This window comes from Hyposmocoma kahamanoa, unplaced genomic scaffold (genome assembly GCF_003589595.1).
Source record: "Hyposmocoma kahamanoa isolate Upper Pololo Valley unplaced genomic scaffold, ASM358959v1 244, whole genome shotgun sequence".
NCBI lineage: Eukaryota > Metazoa > Arthropoda > Insecta > Lepidoptera > Cosmopterigidae > Hyposmocoma > Hyposmocoma kahamanoa.
Window position 1 is genome coordinate 2,104,038 of NW_020653761.1, and position 17,589 is coordinate 2,121,626.

At 35.8% G+C, this 17,589-nt stretch overlaps 2 protein-coding genes across 2 annotated transcripts in view; one reads left to right on the forward strand and one right to left on the reverse strand.

The window, feature by feature from the left end:
* Positions 1-17,589, reverse strand: part of LOC113228835 (homeodomain-interacting protein kinase 2) — a 213,946-nt gene that overhangs the window by 190,658 nt on the left and 5,699 nt on the right. Inside the window, exon 2 of the mRNA XM_026462242.1 lies at positions 1,171-1,350. Within this exon, the coding sequence (XP_026318027.1) occupies positions 1,171-1,347 (177 nt within the window). The 5' untranslated portion in view covers positions 1,348-1,350. The remainder of the gene's footprint in view (positions 1-1,170; positions 1,351-17,589) is intronic.
* The window catches only part of LOC113228825, a 33,731-nt gene continuing 23,030 nt past the window's right edge, over positions 6,889-17,589 (forward strand). The window contains exon 1 of the mRNA XM_026462229.1: positions 6,889-6,950. Within this exon, the coding sequence (XP_026318014.1) occupies positions 6,889-6,950 (62 nt within the window). The remainder of the gene's footprint in view (positions 6,951-17,589) is intronic.

Below are 17,589 nucleotides of genomic sequence, written 5' to 3' on the forward strand. Positions count from 1 at the left end.
TTAGCAATAAGTTACAGCATCAAAAATGGAAACTAACCAAGTTGAAATCAAATTGCACAGTATTCAACCGCAGAAAAATTTAATTTGCTTTCGCTGGTATTGTTGATGTTTTGCTTCTCACCTTCCTACCAAGAAAGAAAGAATCGAGCGCTTTAGCCACAATTTCTCGAGGAAAATATCATCAACTTCTACTCCACATGCATAGAAAGCATAACTGGAAAGACGTTTCTGAGTAGAAAATCTGCATCACTTGACCCACGTGAACGTTAGGGATGTACATCGTCAAAATATTCATTGGAATTATTAAAGAAAAAAGTCTTAGCAAGCCTAGTAGGAATGTTTTGGTTGAAAACCGACACCTAACGGTCACCAATCTCAAAACCTTTAAGCTAGGATATCTGATAAAAGATAGTATTCGCATATCAATTCACGATCTCAGTGACGCAGAGAATTCTCCGCGCCCACCGTGCTGGTTAGACGATAAAATCCTGGTATCTTATATCCTGTAGAACTAATTCTGGAAAACCAATTGCTGAATTGGTTGCGTTCTCTTAGTTTTTGGATAGTGCCCAGGAGTTAACTACGTTACACGTTATTCATAGTATAGGGAATTTGAAAGAGCATATTTGGGGTAATGTACGAGTTATCGTCCAGTGGGCCGTCCAAGATATCGTTGGAAGGATGAAGCAGCCAAAAACCAGAAGGCTGCTAACAGATTGCCTGCATGTTTGCATTGGCAGCCGTGACCTCGACTACATGAAGTTGATAACCACTTCACGCATTATCTGCATGCAGTGGAAACCGGCTTCATGCAGCTACTGCGTGAAGTCGTTATCAACTTCATGCAGTTGTGATCTCGGCGGCATGAAGTTGATTACGACTTCACGCATTAACTGCAAACATGCAGTCAATCTGATGGCAGCCGAAGAAGCTGGATTTGAAAGAAAGATCGAAGGATCCACTTCGAGTCGTTGAGCCAGCGAAGTAAGTAATTAAGACCAAAACATTTGACGTGGTTATTTGGTAGATTAATATCATTACATCCAAAAGCATCTGGTTAAGGAAATTTGCAATCTAATTGTGTGATACTCGTTTACAAAATTAGATTCGTTCATCGGTGTAATCGAAAGCGACGGAGGCATTAACATTTAAATGAGGGGATAATCCTACCTTGTAGGTGTTGTCTTGCGAAAACAGCGGTGTGTGTGGATGCGCGTTGGGGCTCACCACGCGACGCTTTTTGGCTGGCTGGCGCGCCGGCGACTCGGCCGGCTGGCAATCGGGGTGCGTGCTCTGGGGCTGACTGCTGCGATATTGCACCGGCGGCTCAGGGTACATGACATGCATTCCCTGCGGAAACAAACAGGATATCGTAAATACCAGAACTTTAGAACACCAACAATGGATTGATCGTTTCTCTCGTTTCAATATCTTTCAGGAGGCCTACCACAACCTCTTAAAACAATATTACTTTAACCTTGCATTAACTTTTCGTACCATGACGCGCTTAAAGTAATATTGTTCTTATATCAAATTTAGCAATCTTAAAATTGTTACTCGGACGCAGTGGAAACAATATTATTTTCGAATTTATTGTCTAAGTATTGATTTGTAATGATTAAAAGTTATGTTGGACTTATTTATTTACATAAATCTCTTCAATATTTTGTTTATTTTTTTATTTAATAGTACCTACATTGGAAATAATTTCTCGTTAAATAAAAATACGCGATGTTTATTTCGTAAAATTATAACAGCGACATCTATAATGCTCCTTGGCGACACTAAAAGTTGACACTAGACTATAATTCTGAATTCACAACGTAACTATAAGACTCAGCTTGTTTCATTTATTTTTCTTCATGGAAATGCGGAAAAATAATTGAAAACAACGTAATTTTAATAGATTTTACTATTAAATACTTTTCTTTTTTTAACAGTTAATATTCTCTGAATGTAAATAACATTAAGTACTTGAACATTATTCTACTATAAGACGATTCGGAACATCAAAAATTATTTCGTTATTAGTTATTTCTTTCCATTTTTTAGTAAAAAAATAGACAATATTGGGAAATCATTCGTTCTTTCAATCACTTTTGGCATAATACATTACTTGGTTGACAGATTTGTCATGGTACGAATATGAGAAATATTATATTAAGCTTACTGTATGCTTACATTGAAATAACATTGTTTTTGGAAAGGTTATGTTAGACCCCCGGGCTGCTTCCGACTATGGATATTTTAAAATATCGTAAATGATAAACGTGAACAAATAGCTATTTACAAAGAGCAACTGTACTGATTCTTCTCTGAGGAATCCTTACAATAGCAGTGTTTAATTAATTCAACGTTTTCAAGTGCAATTTGCTTACATAATCATATAATCATATCATTTATTGCTTTATGTGGTAGAAAAGGTCTTAAAGCTATTATTATATTCCAACATAAACCCTGTACGGCACTGCAATGAACTTACTATACTATACACATAATATCATGTACTTTTACTATCGAAATACTCCTCTAAGTCATAGAAACAGTTCGAGAGCAAGTAACCTTTCAGAACATTTGCGAATACGTAATTATTTTCAATATTTCTTATTCTAAGAGGTATTTTGTTATAGACTCTTATTGCCATATTGTGTCGAGCTAACAATTTATAAATTTCTAAAAGAATCACTCAATTTGTTGCGCGGTCTCATAATATGACATCAAGATATTTACTAAACCTAAAAATAAAACAAAGTCATCAAGCCGTGACCATGGGACCTGGGGTCTGATTCCCGTTCTGCGTCCGACATCTTTCCGAAACAATTACTGTCAAATAAGTAATACACCACCAAAACAAAAAACAATGTCAAGTGTGAAGCTTCATTCGCATCATGCATCATTTAATTCGATCGAGTATTATTTATTTGACAGTAATTGTTCCGGACGGGTGTTGGACGGAGAACGAGAATATAATAATATTCCGAAACGTTGGAATATTTGAAAAAACAAATATACGCGATTTACGTCCGAAAAAATAGTTTCATTTTCTACACGTGTAACAATCGCGAAAACCTAACAACTCGATGAAACAATGTACTCTGTATCATTGAAATAATAATAATATTTTTTTTCCACAAAATTTTTACAAAAATTACAATCACATGTTATACATCGATTTCAGAAATACAATTACTTACAGAAAGTGGAACAGGAAGTAGCAAATGACGACACTGACTCTTGAACTAGGTAAAACCTCTATCTCAAGAGACAAAGGCTCAATTGGATGGGTTCCTAATACCTATATATAATACAGCAAAACATTTGAAGGGAGCAAAACAAAAATTAACTGATGGGAAAACAATAAAATGCTAATATTTAACTTGAAGAATGAGTGTGTATGAGTATGTGTGTGTGTGTGTGTGTGTGTGTGTGTGTGTGTGTGTTTGCGTGTGTGTCTGTGTGTGTGCGTATGTGTGTGAGAGTGTGTGTTAGGTGTTGAGTTATGGGTGTGGGCTGATAAGTGTGAAAAACCTCCTGGACTTGGCATCGGAGATCGCTGGATAGTAGTCGTAAATATTTTCAAGTCAATGTCTAGGGCATATGTATACAAAAATATTTGTAAAGTTTTCGGTATCAGTGTATTTGTAATGTAAATCAAAAATAGACATTATTTATGGTCTAGACGGCCTCGGTGGTCAAGTGGCTTGCACACGGTTTTCATGTTGTCGCCATCTCTCGAGGTCCCGGATTGGATCCCCGGCCGGGTCAGTGTAGAAAACTAACTTTTCTGTCGTCTTTTACGTCTGGTTGTTTGTGGTACCGTCGTTGTTTCCGATTTCCATAACACAAGTGCTTTAGCTACTTACTTTGGGATCAAAGTAACGTATGTAATGTCGCTTAATGTTTATTTATTTATGGTATTAGAATTTGAAGACATTATACACAGTGTAATGTGCCATTATAGCGTCGCCAATTAGCGCACAGACATGCGAATTTTATATATACTTTGCCAAACAAAGAAAGTTGACCTACAGAAATCTCATCAATTCCTTTTGAAATAAAACCTGTCGATCCTTAACAAAGAAAACGAAAAAATCTACAACGCAAAAGTCGCCTAATTTAAAAATTTTCTTCCTCTACGGCTACGTAATTTCACAGAAAGCGTCATAAAATCGAGTTTTCATTTGCTTAAGAGCCGCCATTACCGTGAACCATGTCTCCGTTCCGTGAATTCTGCCAGTAAAAGGCCAGCCACGGAAGGTACAGGTTATAATTTATACCAAGCTACGTTAGAAAACGTGATGTTAAAGCCAACTCAGGTTTACGAAGTTGTTCAATTTTGGTTAAAGATTTTTGTAACGTGTTTTTTTATTCTAAAACTAAACGATATCTTAATCGGCTTCAGCTATATGAAATTATTAGTAATACTACGAATGGTTACAATCATAATAAAGTCTCAGATAATGTTCCTTGAACGCTATAACTTACGCCTTTTCAAGGTGAGTGAATAGGCAATACACAGATGTGCACGCTCCATCGTCGATCTCATCGTCACTTTCTTTCAAGTCAGGTGGGAGTCTGATTGTCTGATCTCGAACTCTCTGAACTGAGTAATAGAGAAACCTGAGACACCAAAAGAGTAACCCCTAGTTTCTAGCTCATTCTTCTCAGGGGAATCTGCCTTACGAATGAGCGGTTGAGTTTAACCAATGTGACGATTTCAAGTGTAATAATGCTTACCTATGAAATAAAGATTAGACCCTAACAGGAATTAAATCCAGGATCTGTTCACTAAACACCCGTAGTGCTATTCACTGAACCACAGTAGTCAGTCGTGCATGCAAACTACGTACAAACGCATGTCATGTTAGGCATTAAAAAAAGAAAGACATAAATGTTGTAAGACCAAAATAGAAAGTTATAAAGCGCTAAAATGTCGTCATAATTTTATTCCGACATGGCGTTCATATTTGCAATATGCAAGTGGTGTGCAAGTTTGAGCAACGAGTGTTTAGTGTTACACGGTGCGATAAGAGCAGTTTGCGAATCAACTGCTTTTATTACAACGGATATTTATGTATATGAAGTGTCAACTTGTTGCGATTGTTGATAACAAGCCCGCAGGCCAGCGTGGTGCACTGTTGTCTGCTACTCAGAAAGTGATTCTTGTTCAAAAGTATGACAGGACAACATCAGCCTTTTATTATGATATCAAGAGACGGGACGAACAAGCCAGCGACACGCTTGTCTAACCAAAACGCGGCTGAGATTTTTTTTTTCAGATTTCATAAAAAACCATAACTCAGTTTTAGAATATTGAAATTGTTTAATGATATTTCCGTTAGGTCGAACACGTTAACTAATTTTAACTGTTTTTAAAAGAGAATGTTGTGCTTTATTTTTCGCTATTTAAAACGGATATTTGACCATTTGTCACTTAGCGTTTTAGTTAGTGGACGGCAGCTAAGACAGTTGAGCTGATACACAAGTTGACAAGTCCCGTGTGCTTGTGATTTCACCAGCACCCTTAGTCTTCAAAACCGAAATGCAGTAGTAACGCTCACGTTACTGCGTAACGGCAGAAATAGGTGCTTCCTTAGAGGAACGCCTTCACTTGGAGCTCTACTGCTACTAAAAAAAACTGCCTGTCGTTGTCGCTAGAGAGTGGTATCGGTGGTCTTCAATGTTATAAACAAAATATCAAATAAATGATCACGCATTGGAGATGCAGGTGTCTTTTCATTTGTACTATATGTGCAGTTCATGAATAATATAGATTTTTAATTGACGGTTTTATTTACGTTCTTTACTATTACGGGGCTAAGGCAGAATGTCAGCGAGGGCTATTCATATATGTCACATGATTGTTTTATTACTAATTTATATTTCCTATTTTTTATTGTCAGGTTTAGGTAGCTTAGTAGGAGAGCTGTTGCTTCTCAAATGAGAGGTTGAAAGTTGGAATCCCTGTTATGACATGTACATATGATTTCAATTTCTAAGTACATTTATGAGTCGAATGTTTATTAGCAACATATCTCGCTAACAGTGAAGGATCACAGGACATCATTAGATAACCTGCATGTCGAAGAAGGTTCATAACCCTTGGAATACGTGCGAAGTTTCTGCTTACAGGAGAACAGTGCCCAGATGTGGGTTAATTAGCAGCAGTAGAGCTCCTTATCAAAGAGTTCGTCTAAGGAAGTACTGGCACCTTATCTGTTTCTGCCGCCAAGCAATAATTTGAACACTACTGCGTTCCAGTTTGGAAGGGTTAGGTGTTGGTGGAATTACAGGCACAAGGGACTTCGCAACTTATGTCTCAGGGTGACTAAGACTTTGCGATTTAAAGCTCTGAGTGACATTGCAACTGTTATGGATAGGCGTGTCGGTTAACACCAGGCGCACGACTTGTTCGTCTCGTTACGTAGTATTATAAAAAAAAAGTAAATCTGATACGCGACTTCTCCATTGCTTACTTGATTGTTTGGTTTCCTTAACGCTAAAGAACACGTCAAAAAGTATCCTATTAAATACGAACAAAGGAGGAAGACTTGTTTACGAACAAAACAATAGCAAAACACCTAACAAGTATTTGACAAGACAAGGCCTTAGAAACATGAGCTTTTCAAAACAATCTAGACTTACAATGAAACTTGACACCCGTAGGTAAGTATCGATGCGTCAGTAAGCCCGCTTATTAAAATAAAATCAATGGCGTACTCCTTGAAAGGTTTCACTTATAAAAATAAGTGTATTATTGTACATTATTGTCAATTTTGTTTTTTTACGTTGCCTCCTAAGACTTCAAAAGCTTGTCTCGTTTAGGAGTCAGTCTCTTAAGGCGAGTTCAAATTGGACGCTCGTAGAAGCGCGACTAAATCATACATGATGCTTGATGCGATACAGTGGTGCGTCATTCGCGCTTCGGTTGTAGTCGGATATCTGCCGCTGTTAGTTGAAAGGGCGCTTGTGACAAAAACTCAAAAGCGAGAAAATGTTTAAAGAAATAAGATTTTAAAAACATCTACTTTTCTCTAGCGATAACTTCATATCTTATCTACTTAGGGTAAAATAAAAATAATGACAGATCGTCCTGGTTTTACTGATCGCGGCAGCATATATAACCATTTTTTTTTTAAATGTCACTTGCGCCCTTTCAAAAAACGGCGGCAGTAATTTTCTGGTAAGTTACTCTACCTAATTTAGGTGGCAACTTTTTTAGTATTCGACCTCTCTCTACCTATACTCGAACTAATCTGAAAATTACTTAGTCACAGCTAGGTATGACGATAAACTTCAAATCGGAGATTCTATCGACAATGTGAAATTAGACTTTTCTAACGTCAGCGTAATTAAGTCTCTTTTCGGCAGAAATATTTAAGTATTTTCGAAAATAGTTTTTTGTCGTTGAATGTGGTTTTCCAAAATGTTAAAGACTCTATTAACACGATTTAAATTTAATTCTCACATAAAACTAAATAAAAATATCATCATATTGCCAAAACTGGTATTAATTTAGAATATTTTGACAAAATAAAGGTTGTAAAAGACGTTCAAATATATTTTTTATTCTTCTTCCACCAGGTCAGAAACAATCACGTAACAGATTTCAAATATGAAACGTCACTAAAAATTTGGTCGTGCTTCAGATGCGCGACAATCGCGTGACTGTAACGCTTCTACTAACATCTACTTTAAATGCGCTCTTAAACTTATTGCGCCTTTCTTTTATCTCTTTGATATATTTTATCCACTCTCATAAATCTTGTTTTACTTTATACTATTTACAAGGCTAATGTATTTAAATAAAGACATTATTATTTTAGGCACAGATTTCCTACAAGGAGCTTCTTTGGGTACTTGACAAACTTTCGAAAATTTAAAAGAATTTTCTCTAAAGTAATAAATAGGCTTCACCACAATGCTTCTTCATTGTGAACATAAGTAAATAAAATAAATTGAACATTAGTACAGTTTTATATTTTTTTAAAAAAAATTGTTCTTTTTATGACACTAAGTGAGAGGAAAAATCAAGTCATGCGCCTGGTGGTAAGTGACACGCATATTCATAACAGTTGCAGTGAAACTCAGAGCTTTAAATTGCAAAGATCTTAGGGGCACTGCCACTGCGCCTGTCGCCCTGAGTCTTAAGTTGACAAGTCCCATGTGCCTGTAATTTCACCACCTTCACGATTTATTATTGAGAATGCGATGTTTCTAAATTACGAAAGTAGGTCGTATTTAATATTTTATAACGATAATTGCCAAACACTTTTTATGTTAAATTCAACAACAATTATTTTTGGATATTTTTTACGGTGAATCACAGGCAAAAATAAAAAAACGTGACGCACGAAGTTCCAGTAAATTATACACACGGTGACATGCAAGTTTGTATAACACAAATTTAATTTAGCTTCGTGGAGAATGAAACTGCTGTGTTCTCTGGCTGGACGGATGGAATTAACCGATTTCAGGAAGTTACAGTTTCAGACAAGTACAGCAATCATCTGATCTCCAAAGGAAGGCATTTCACTGTACTATTTATTTATTTATTCAGAACATTGCACATAGAAAAACATTACACATTAAATATTGAACATAAGAATAGAGGCTTGTCAATGGGTAGCTATCGAGATACTACTCAAAAGACATTTTTTAGTATTCTGCTTTTCAATAGCGAGGCGATGGAGTTGTCTACTAGATATTTAACAGGTATGGTATTTTTGAGGCGACATCGATCATTAGTGATTGAATGAATGAATGTCATCTCTGTCATTCTTTTGACATTCCATTGCTGCAACTAGATTTTAGAATTCGAATAACAAATAAATAAAATAACGCACACATTCATAGCCCCTCACTATGGGTGACCCTGTATCGCGGGTGCCATGGTTACACATATAGACAACCACAAATTACACCTAAACACACGAGAGAAATAAATGTAGGTAAGTCATACAAATAGTTCTTCCGGCTCGGGAATCGAACCCGGGACATCTGCGTAGCAGCAGAGCATGGCAACCGTTCGGCCACGGAGGCAGTTGCATTAAAATATTATCATAATTGCAATATAATCAATGAAATTACAATGACCAGTGATTGCAACAAGATTAGCAGACTTGATCAGGTTCACTATACAGACCTAATTTATATTTAATTTAAATTCGTGCTACTTTTGCAATTTCATTGATTAACTAACTAAATGTCTAAACATTCCTGTATCAATCCATAAACGCTCCGTAGTTTTCTTCTAATGAGAGAGAGAAACATTCAAACATTTGTATTTATATATAGCAAAAATGTAAACAAAAGTATGTATGTAAAAAAACTGTCAAGTTCAGAATAAAGAACAAATAAATCAATTTATAGGCTTCGTCGATAAAAAGATTGGTGAGTGCTAACTTGAATTTAAGTTTCTGAAACTTACCTAGAGAAATAAAAGATTTTTAAATTTACTGTCAGAACAATTTTTCTACGCTTAATTAACGTTTGAATTATTTAAAAAAACATAAACAGAAAAAAATTTGCTAGTTTACAAAATTTTGTACTTCACAATGCTATACTGTACATTGTCTTTTTCGAGATATTCAAACTTGAATATTCCGATAACTATTTCACATTTTTATAGAAAATTTAGAATTCCAGTCAATTGGGAACGGCATCATAAGATAAACCAAATTTACTTTAACATTCCGCCTACATTTACTCGTGAGTTTGGGTGTATTTTGAAGGATGTCTATGTATGTGTCCATGGTACCAGCTATACAGGGTTTCTCTAGTGCGTGACTATGAGTGCGTGCGTTATTGCTATTACAAACGTGTACGTGAAATAGATTCCATGTTATTGAGGGTTAAAAGTAACTAGAAATAGTTCATGTATTCGTGCACAGTCAGTGTGCGCCCATTGATTGCACAACTTTGGCTGACACACTACCGAGCACAGCTTTTGTCAAGAGAAATAGAGCAGACCAATAATAATCATCCTATTGTAAGAAAAACAATAGAGTATTAGAAGAATAGTTTGAAATTCACATAACATTTTTCGAAACGGATGTGGATGGTTTTTAAATGATACTCGTACGAAATCCGCGCATTGCGGAAGTGAAAACGGTGCGAGTGCTATCCTATAATACTATTGTGGATCGAGAACAATACGAGAATCGAAACGGGGTATTATAGATGCTTTCTAAAGTTGAACACCGTGTAGATGACCAACGAAAACTTCTATGACCACACAGCTGTAGAAACTCATATTACGTGAAAATGTGAATTGCAGACGACTTTTTGCTTTTCTTACAGTACTAAGTCGGGAACAAGCCGTACGCCTGGTGGTAAGCGATACGCCTGTACATAGCAGTTGCAATGCCACTTAAACACACAATGCCACTTAAATTGCAGATTTTAGGGGCACTGCCACTGTGCCCGTCACCCTGAAACACATGTTAAACTAATGAGTCTGTGATTTTACCGGTTACCCTTTAAAACCGGAACACGGTAATGCTTAGATTACCGCTTGGCGGCAGAAATAGGTAAGGTGGCAGCTTCTATGTCCCCATTATGGTCCGATTTTGAGTTTCTAATTGTTTTGTCAACAGAAATCTCGTCGATCGTTTATGAACACTGCGTCAAAGGTTAGTTTAATGTGAAAATTACTAAGTGCACCAGACTAAGCGCGGCCGTAGATACCGTAAATAAGTTTTTGAAAATCAATGTCTATATACTTAAGTTAAATTGTAAACCATCTACTTTTTGTGTCTTACCATGTATGCTTTATAAATTCTTTGTAATAGTGAAACGAATATTTCGGATCTAAACCGCGTATATTACTTTTATCAAATAAACCAACATTACAATACGTATAAGGTAAATAAAAATAAGGTATAGGAAATGAAACTATTTTTCCGGATTTAAATCGCGTAAATTTTTGTTTTTAAAAATAAGGTATTTATAACTTTATTATTTAAAAAAAACGGCCTCAAAATTTCGTGGAATTACATCTATTTGCCAAGTTTTATTGAAATCGGTTACCTGAAAGTGCGCAAAACCGGATTCATCCCTTAGTTTGCCACCCTTAGAGGTGGAACATTTTCTTCAAATTTAAATGGAACCAACACTGGGGTACCCTCTTTTCAACAATAAAAGAATCATCGAAATCGGTTCACAAAAGTGATCGTGTAACACACATGCTAAAAAAAATACAGTCGAATTGTGAACCTTATCCTTTTTCAAGTCGGTTAAAAATAATAACTGTTGTACCTAATAATGAGAAATATTATTAGGTACAACAGAAGGGCCTACGCGGCCACTCATCAGTGCGCCCATTCACTGATCTATTGTAATTAACTCATCACCACTAAATACAGTTAAAGTCAACGTCAACAGCATTAATGACCTTTTCTGGCTCCAACAGTTTTTAAGTCCTCTGGCTTACCAGTATGGAACTTCGTACCAGGGGACAACATTGGATGAGGAGATACACAGAGTTTCATCCGCCTCGTGGCAGAATCTACACAATGAGAAACAAAGAGGTTTGCATATTATTAGTTGGTTGATGACTTTACCATCTCAGTCGTGACCATGGATCCTGTAAAGGGTCCAAAACGTTGGGTTATTTAAGAACAATAATTCACAACAAATGTGATTGGACATGAGACCTACCAACTCATACCATAAGGGAGTCAAGTTTGAGAGTTAGGCATAACTTTGTACCTGTTTTTATGTGTTTTGCAATAAAGTTATTATTATTATACTCCGACAAAAAAATGTACGTCAAAATGCTTATTTCCAAAGTCACGTTGTATCCATCATAGCGTCACGTTTGTGACCGTGTCGGTTGGCTTGAAGACAGGTGGGCGAGCCGCTCAACCCGATGGTAATGTCAACTTGATATCCATAGTTACATGACAGTTTTGATTAATTCTATAATAAAAAGAGATGTTTGGTAAGTATGCGTGAGCGTATGATGTATATCTCAATTTTTGTCCGTCAAGTCAAAAATCAAATAATCATTTATTCCATAGATAAAATTTTTACACTTGAAAACGTAATTTTTTAAGCTACTGCTCGTTCACTACGGTGACCTCCCTGAAAAGAACGAGCAAGAAACCATACCGTCATACTGCACAGTATAAACACTCATAACTTCACTATTTAATTTGGTGTTAAAATTATAAGTAGTGTGTGCACACACTTTTTGATTGATTTTATTCCTTTTACATTTGTATTCTTTTTGACCTGTTGTTTTTAATATTTAGTTGTTGTCATAAAAATCGCTAAAAACGCGTTCCTAAGATCAAGAAGAATTTTTAATACTTTCGCCGTTCGCCCTCTCTCTAAAACCACCAGGCAAGCGTCTCGCCAACAACTAGCGTATCATAAATAAATAATTTTTTATCACCATCTTCTTGATGAGTGTTAGAGATACTCAAACTTCAATGTCTGAACATTAATTCATTTATTCCATCTTAATACAAATGTTACATTGATATTTCTAAGATCAGCACTGGGCTTCGTCAGTAGGTACTAAAATAAAATAAAAACTGGGATTTGCAAGAGATTTTAACTTAAAAAACTAATCTAACCTTAAAAAAATCCCGCTCCGTATCGTGTCCGGCTCAAAATTGTCTCACTGAACGGCAATGGGCACTTGCTGAACCAACCACGACCCAGAGCGGTGCTCGCAGACCCTGTCTCTGAGTCGGCGACCCAACTCTTTAAACAAGTCACGAGCTTCCGAATCCCAGGGCCCCGCCGCACAATTGGCCCAAATTGATAATTCTTGGACATAGGAATAACTTGTGGAGTACCGAGCTAACTTTTGTTCTTGTATAATTTCTTGAAAAGTTGATATTTTCAGAAGAAAACAACAATTATTATTTTTTGTATGGAGAAATATACATTTTACTTTTAATTAAATTTTTTAATAAAAGTAAAATCCGTGGTGAATCTTTGGTGGTGTAAAGATTTGAATTTTCATCCCATAAGTCTCACCAGTGTAGTGATCAAAATTTTGGAAAGAATTATTTCAGATATTAGTTTTTGAATCGGGAATATATAATATCAACCAAACAACATGAATTTGTACGAAAAAGATCAACTGTTACAAACTGGTTAACATGTGTGAATACATGGAGCAAAGAACTTGACAATAAGAACCCGGTGGATGTAGTGTACCTGGACTTTGAACGCGCTTTTGATAAAGTTCCGCATCCGCCTCATAATGAAGCTAGATCACTTCGGTGTACTCTACTTAAGCGGATAGACAATTATCTTAAAAACAGAACATTCCAGGTACGTGTCGGTAACTCCCTGTCGCAACTAAAGCGGGTACTGAGCGGGGTACCGCAGGGACCAGTGCTCGCTCCCCACCTATTTGGAATACATATAACAGATGTAGTTGAGCTCATAGATTCCTATTGTGCCTTTTTTGCTGATGATGGAAAGTTTTTTGCAAATTCACTTAAAAACTCTGAACAATGTCAAAAAGATCTAAATCGTATACAAGATTGTATACGATCGTATACAAAATGTAGCATTTTGCATCTTGGTAACAATAACGCCAAAGTCCCATACAACTTGCATGGAAATACCTTAGCCGCAGTCAACATTCTAAAAGATCTTGGAGTCAATATCGCATTCAATTTAAAGTGGGATGAGTATATCACTACAATAGCCAGGAAATATAACTCCTATATCTATGTCATACGCAGATCGTTCCAAACTATGACAGTAGACGTGTTCCTCAAAATCTATAAGACCTATATATGGCCACTGCTGGAATATGGATATCAAGTGTCGAGCCCTTATTTCCAAAAAGACATAAACCTTCTTGAAAACGTTCAGAAGAAGGCAACTAAAATGCTACAGGCTCTTCGACGCAGATCCTTTGAGGAGAGACTACGCGTATTACGCCACGCTATTCTGGAAGAAAGACGCCTTCGTGGTGACCTCATCGAGACTTATAAAATTCTGATGAGACAGTACAATCTACCAGCAATACAAAACATCTTTAAAAGAAAACTTTAAGCCATCACGTGTCCACCATCTCAAACTAGTTCGTGCACCTTCCAAAACTCCTGCTGTAGACAATTTTTCAGCAACAGAGTGGTGCATAATCGGAATACACTACTGGCAGATGTTGCTTCTGCTGTCTCTGTTAATGCCTTCAAAAACAAGCTCGACAACTGGCTACGAATGAGTGAATTAGCGCTAAAAAAAAGTGAACTAAAACAAACGATATGAATTTCAACACTGTGTGATGTAGAAAGCTGCTCGTCTATAATCAAATAAATAAATAAATAAAAGAGTCAAATAATTATACCATATTAAAATTAAACACTGTTCTGGTTAAGTAATCTGTTTTTCCAATTTGGTCCACTATTTGAAGATTGCGAATTTTTTTAAAAAACCCTTTGGAAATTGTCATAAACGAGTTCACTGAAAATTTATTAAATTTTATTTGTAATTCTCGCACTTTGATGTTTAAATTGCTTTTTATACTATTTTTAAACTCAAAACTACACAGAGCCAATGTTTACATGAAAGCCCTCTAGCGAATATTTTTTTATGTCTCAACTAGTTGACCTTTTCATATATTAAAAATATAATTTAGTATAATTTATGTAGATAAACTCTCATAACTCGACAATTCTTTCGTCATTTAATTTAAGAAATTCTAGATAGTCGTGAGAGTTGTTTATATTTAAAGTTGTGTACAAGATTGTTTTGATACAGTTTGAGACTTAATAAAGAGACTTGTGGTAAGACGCGTGATTGTACGATGCATATCTCAATTTTGACCTCCATTATGTAATAATAATACGTCACTCGTCTAATTAAAGAAATTGTAGATTGTCATGAAAGAAGCGTGTAAAAATATCTACAGTTGTGTACATAATTGTTTTGATTCATTTTATGATTTTATAAAGAGACGTGTGGTATGAAAGCGTGTGTGAATGATGCATTTCTTTCATCTCGATTGTTGTTTGAGCATCACGATATTCAATTATTTTTGTGAAATTACACTTCACTAGTTTGTTACAATTGTTAATACAAACATCGTACACTAAGAAAAAATTCCTTTGATCCGGCTGGTTTCCAACCAACGTCTTCCACCAACCCGTGGCAGACGCTATGCCAACTAAGCAACTAGAGATGGGACGAGAGAATTTTCTCCGCGAGAGAATATTCGCGGTTTGAGAATATTCTGGAAGATCTTAAATCTGGAATATTCTTTTTAACTGAGAATATTCTGAGAAAATTGAGAATTTATAATTAGAGATTTTATGATTGAAAATAATATACATAATAATTTTTTTTTAGTTCAATATCCGAAGTGTAAATAATAGTATTTATTAATATTTTGTGGAAAGATCTCAACGAAATAGTTTCCAGGGCTTGTTTTTGGTTTCATAATTGCACTTAACTGCTGAAACGCGCGCCTGATTCCCAAGCAATATGCTTGCGCGCCTGAAATCCACCGCGAACTTTATAACTTCAGATTAAAGTTCTGTTATAAAGGTTGTGGAAGCAGAAGCGGAAACAGGTGTGAAAAAGCGTACGGAACTTCAGCAGTTGCGGAAGGAGGAGAGGTCTTTTGCATCACTACTTTATTTTAGACTGAATAAAGTATGTATCCCAAAGAAATTGTAATTATAATGTTCTTTTTAATTATTTAATTTCTTAGCTATCTAAATTATAAAGGCAGTTATTAAGATTGTTTTTACAAACGTAAATTTCAATAAAACTGATCACTTAGGTACTTTGTTTTATGTGGAAATCCTAATTTAAAACAAACGTTTCAAATCAACAAGAATTTCCTGAGAAAATATCCAAGAATATTCTCGACAATATTCTAGTTGGCGAGAATTTACCGAGATTTTACGTTGCAGAGCAAGTTACATTTTACATTCACTTCATTAAACGTTCGAGTGTACTCCAATCTATTAGTCTCATTCAAAATCAAGCTAAGAAAGTCTCTCATTTTTATTACTTATTATTATTAGTTATAAATTTTTTAATTCTCGTAAATTCTCTTAATTTAATTAAAAAGAATATTCACGAGAATATCCATCAAAAGCAACGGAACAGCCTAGCGGACCTTACGACATTTTTATGTGCTTGTTGCAAATCGTTGTGTTTGGTTTTTAACGAGATATCCTCGTTGATTATGAGAATCAAATGTTGAGAATCAAATTTTTCCTTCATTGTTGTAGTATAATCTTGAATTTCACATATATTGAGTTACAACACTATTGTAATAGCAGTGTGATATGTGATTTAAATTATGTCTTCAAAACGGGCTGCTAAGAGTTTAGTCTCAGACACCATATTCTAACAATATATAACTTGGTTCTTTTTTTAGAAGCAGTTCAAATGACAATGTATGCAACATTGTATTAGTGTTGGCACCCAATTGTATCGCGATCTTTGAACATATTGTCACAGTACAATATGAACAAATCTTTGTAACAAAGTATAGATAAAGGTTAAAGGTACATCGTTACAGTATTCTGATACCTATGTACACTGAGTGGAGTATAAAATGATAAAACGGTTAACGCCATGTATAATAAAATAATAATTTGTCACACAACAACTCGAGACTCAATTTAAATAAAGTCATTTTCCAAATTGGTCCGGGAATGGAACCCAGGTCTTCTCGTCCAGGGTCCACAGTGCGCAAATCGTTAAGCCACCGAGGTTGCCATATCGTCGGTGTATTGTATAGAAAGGGCGAAAGCTTTATTTCGTTTTTTTTTTCAGGGGAGCACGATTTAGTTTTTCATGAATATTTTAAATTATTTACGTCCCTTAAACTTTTATTGAATTGATGTTCAATTATTTTTTACGTGAAATTACTCCACTAGTTTGTTACAATTAATAATATAAAGATCGGACACTCAGGAAAATTCCTTCGATCCGGCTGGATTCGAGCCGACGTCTTCTAGCATACCGTGGCAGACTTTATACCAAGTAATCCACGGAACGGAGATATCGCTATTCACTGTATTTTAAATTTTTATTGAATTGATATTCAATTTTATGTGAAATTACTCCACTAGTTTGTTATAATTATTAATACAAAGATCGAACACTCAGAAAAAATTCCTTCGATCCGGCCGGATTCGAACCGACGTCTTCTAGCATTCCTTCCTTCCTACATTCCTTCAAGCATAGCTTCTGTGCCAGGTATACTAACTAAGTTAACGGGTGCGGGTCGGGCGCGTGTCGGGCCGGGTGGACGGTGGATGTGCTTCCGTGTATTTATATCTTACCACGATGGCAACTTACCACGTCCGGGCGCGGGACGGGCGCTGGTGCGCTCTCGCACCCGCAGTCAGTGTGTTTCACGCTTTAAAACAGCACGTAAATATTTTAAAACAGTCGTTATTAAACGTGGTCCCCTGAAAACCTTTGCGAAATGGCCTTTTCGCCCTTTCTACAATACCCCGACGATAAATGGTCGTCTAAAATGCTAAAATTGTCAAGTAACAAGATATACCTATCCAGTCAGATCGAAGGAATGTTTCTTTGTGATAGTTTTATCTTGGTATCAATGTTAAATAACAATCTAATGGAGTGCTT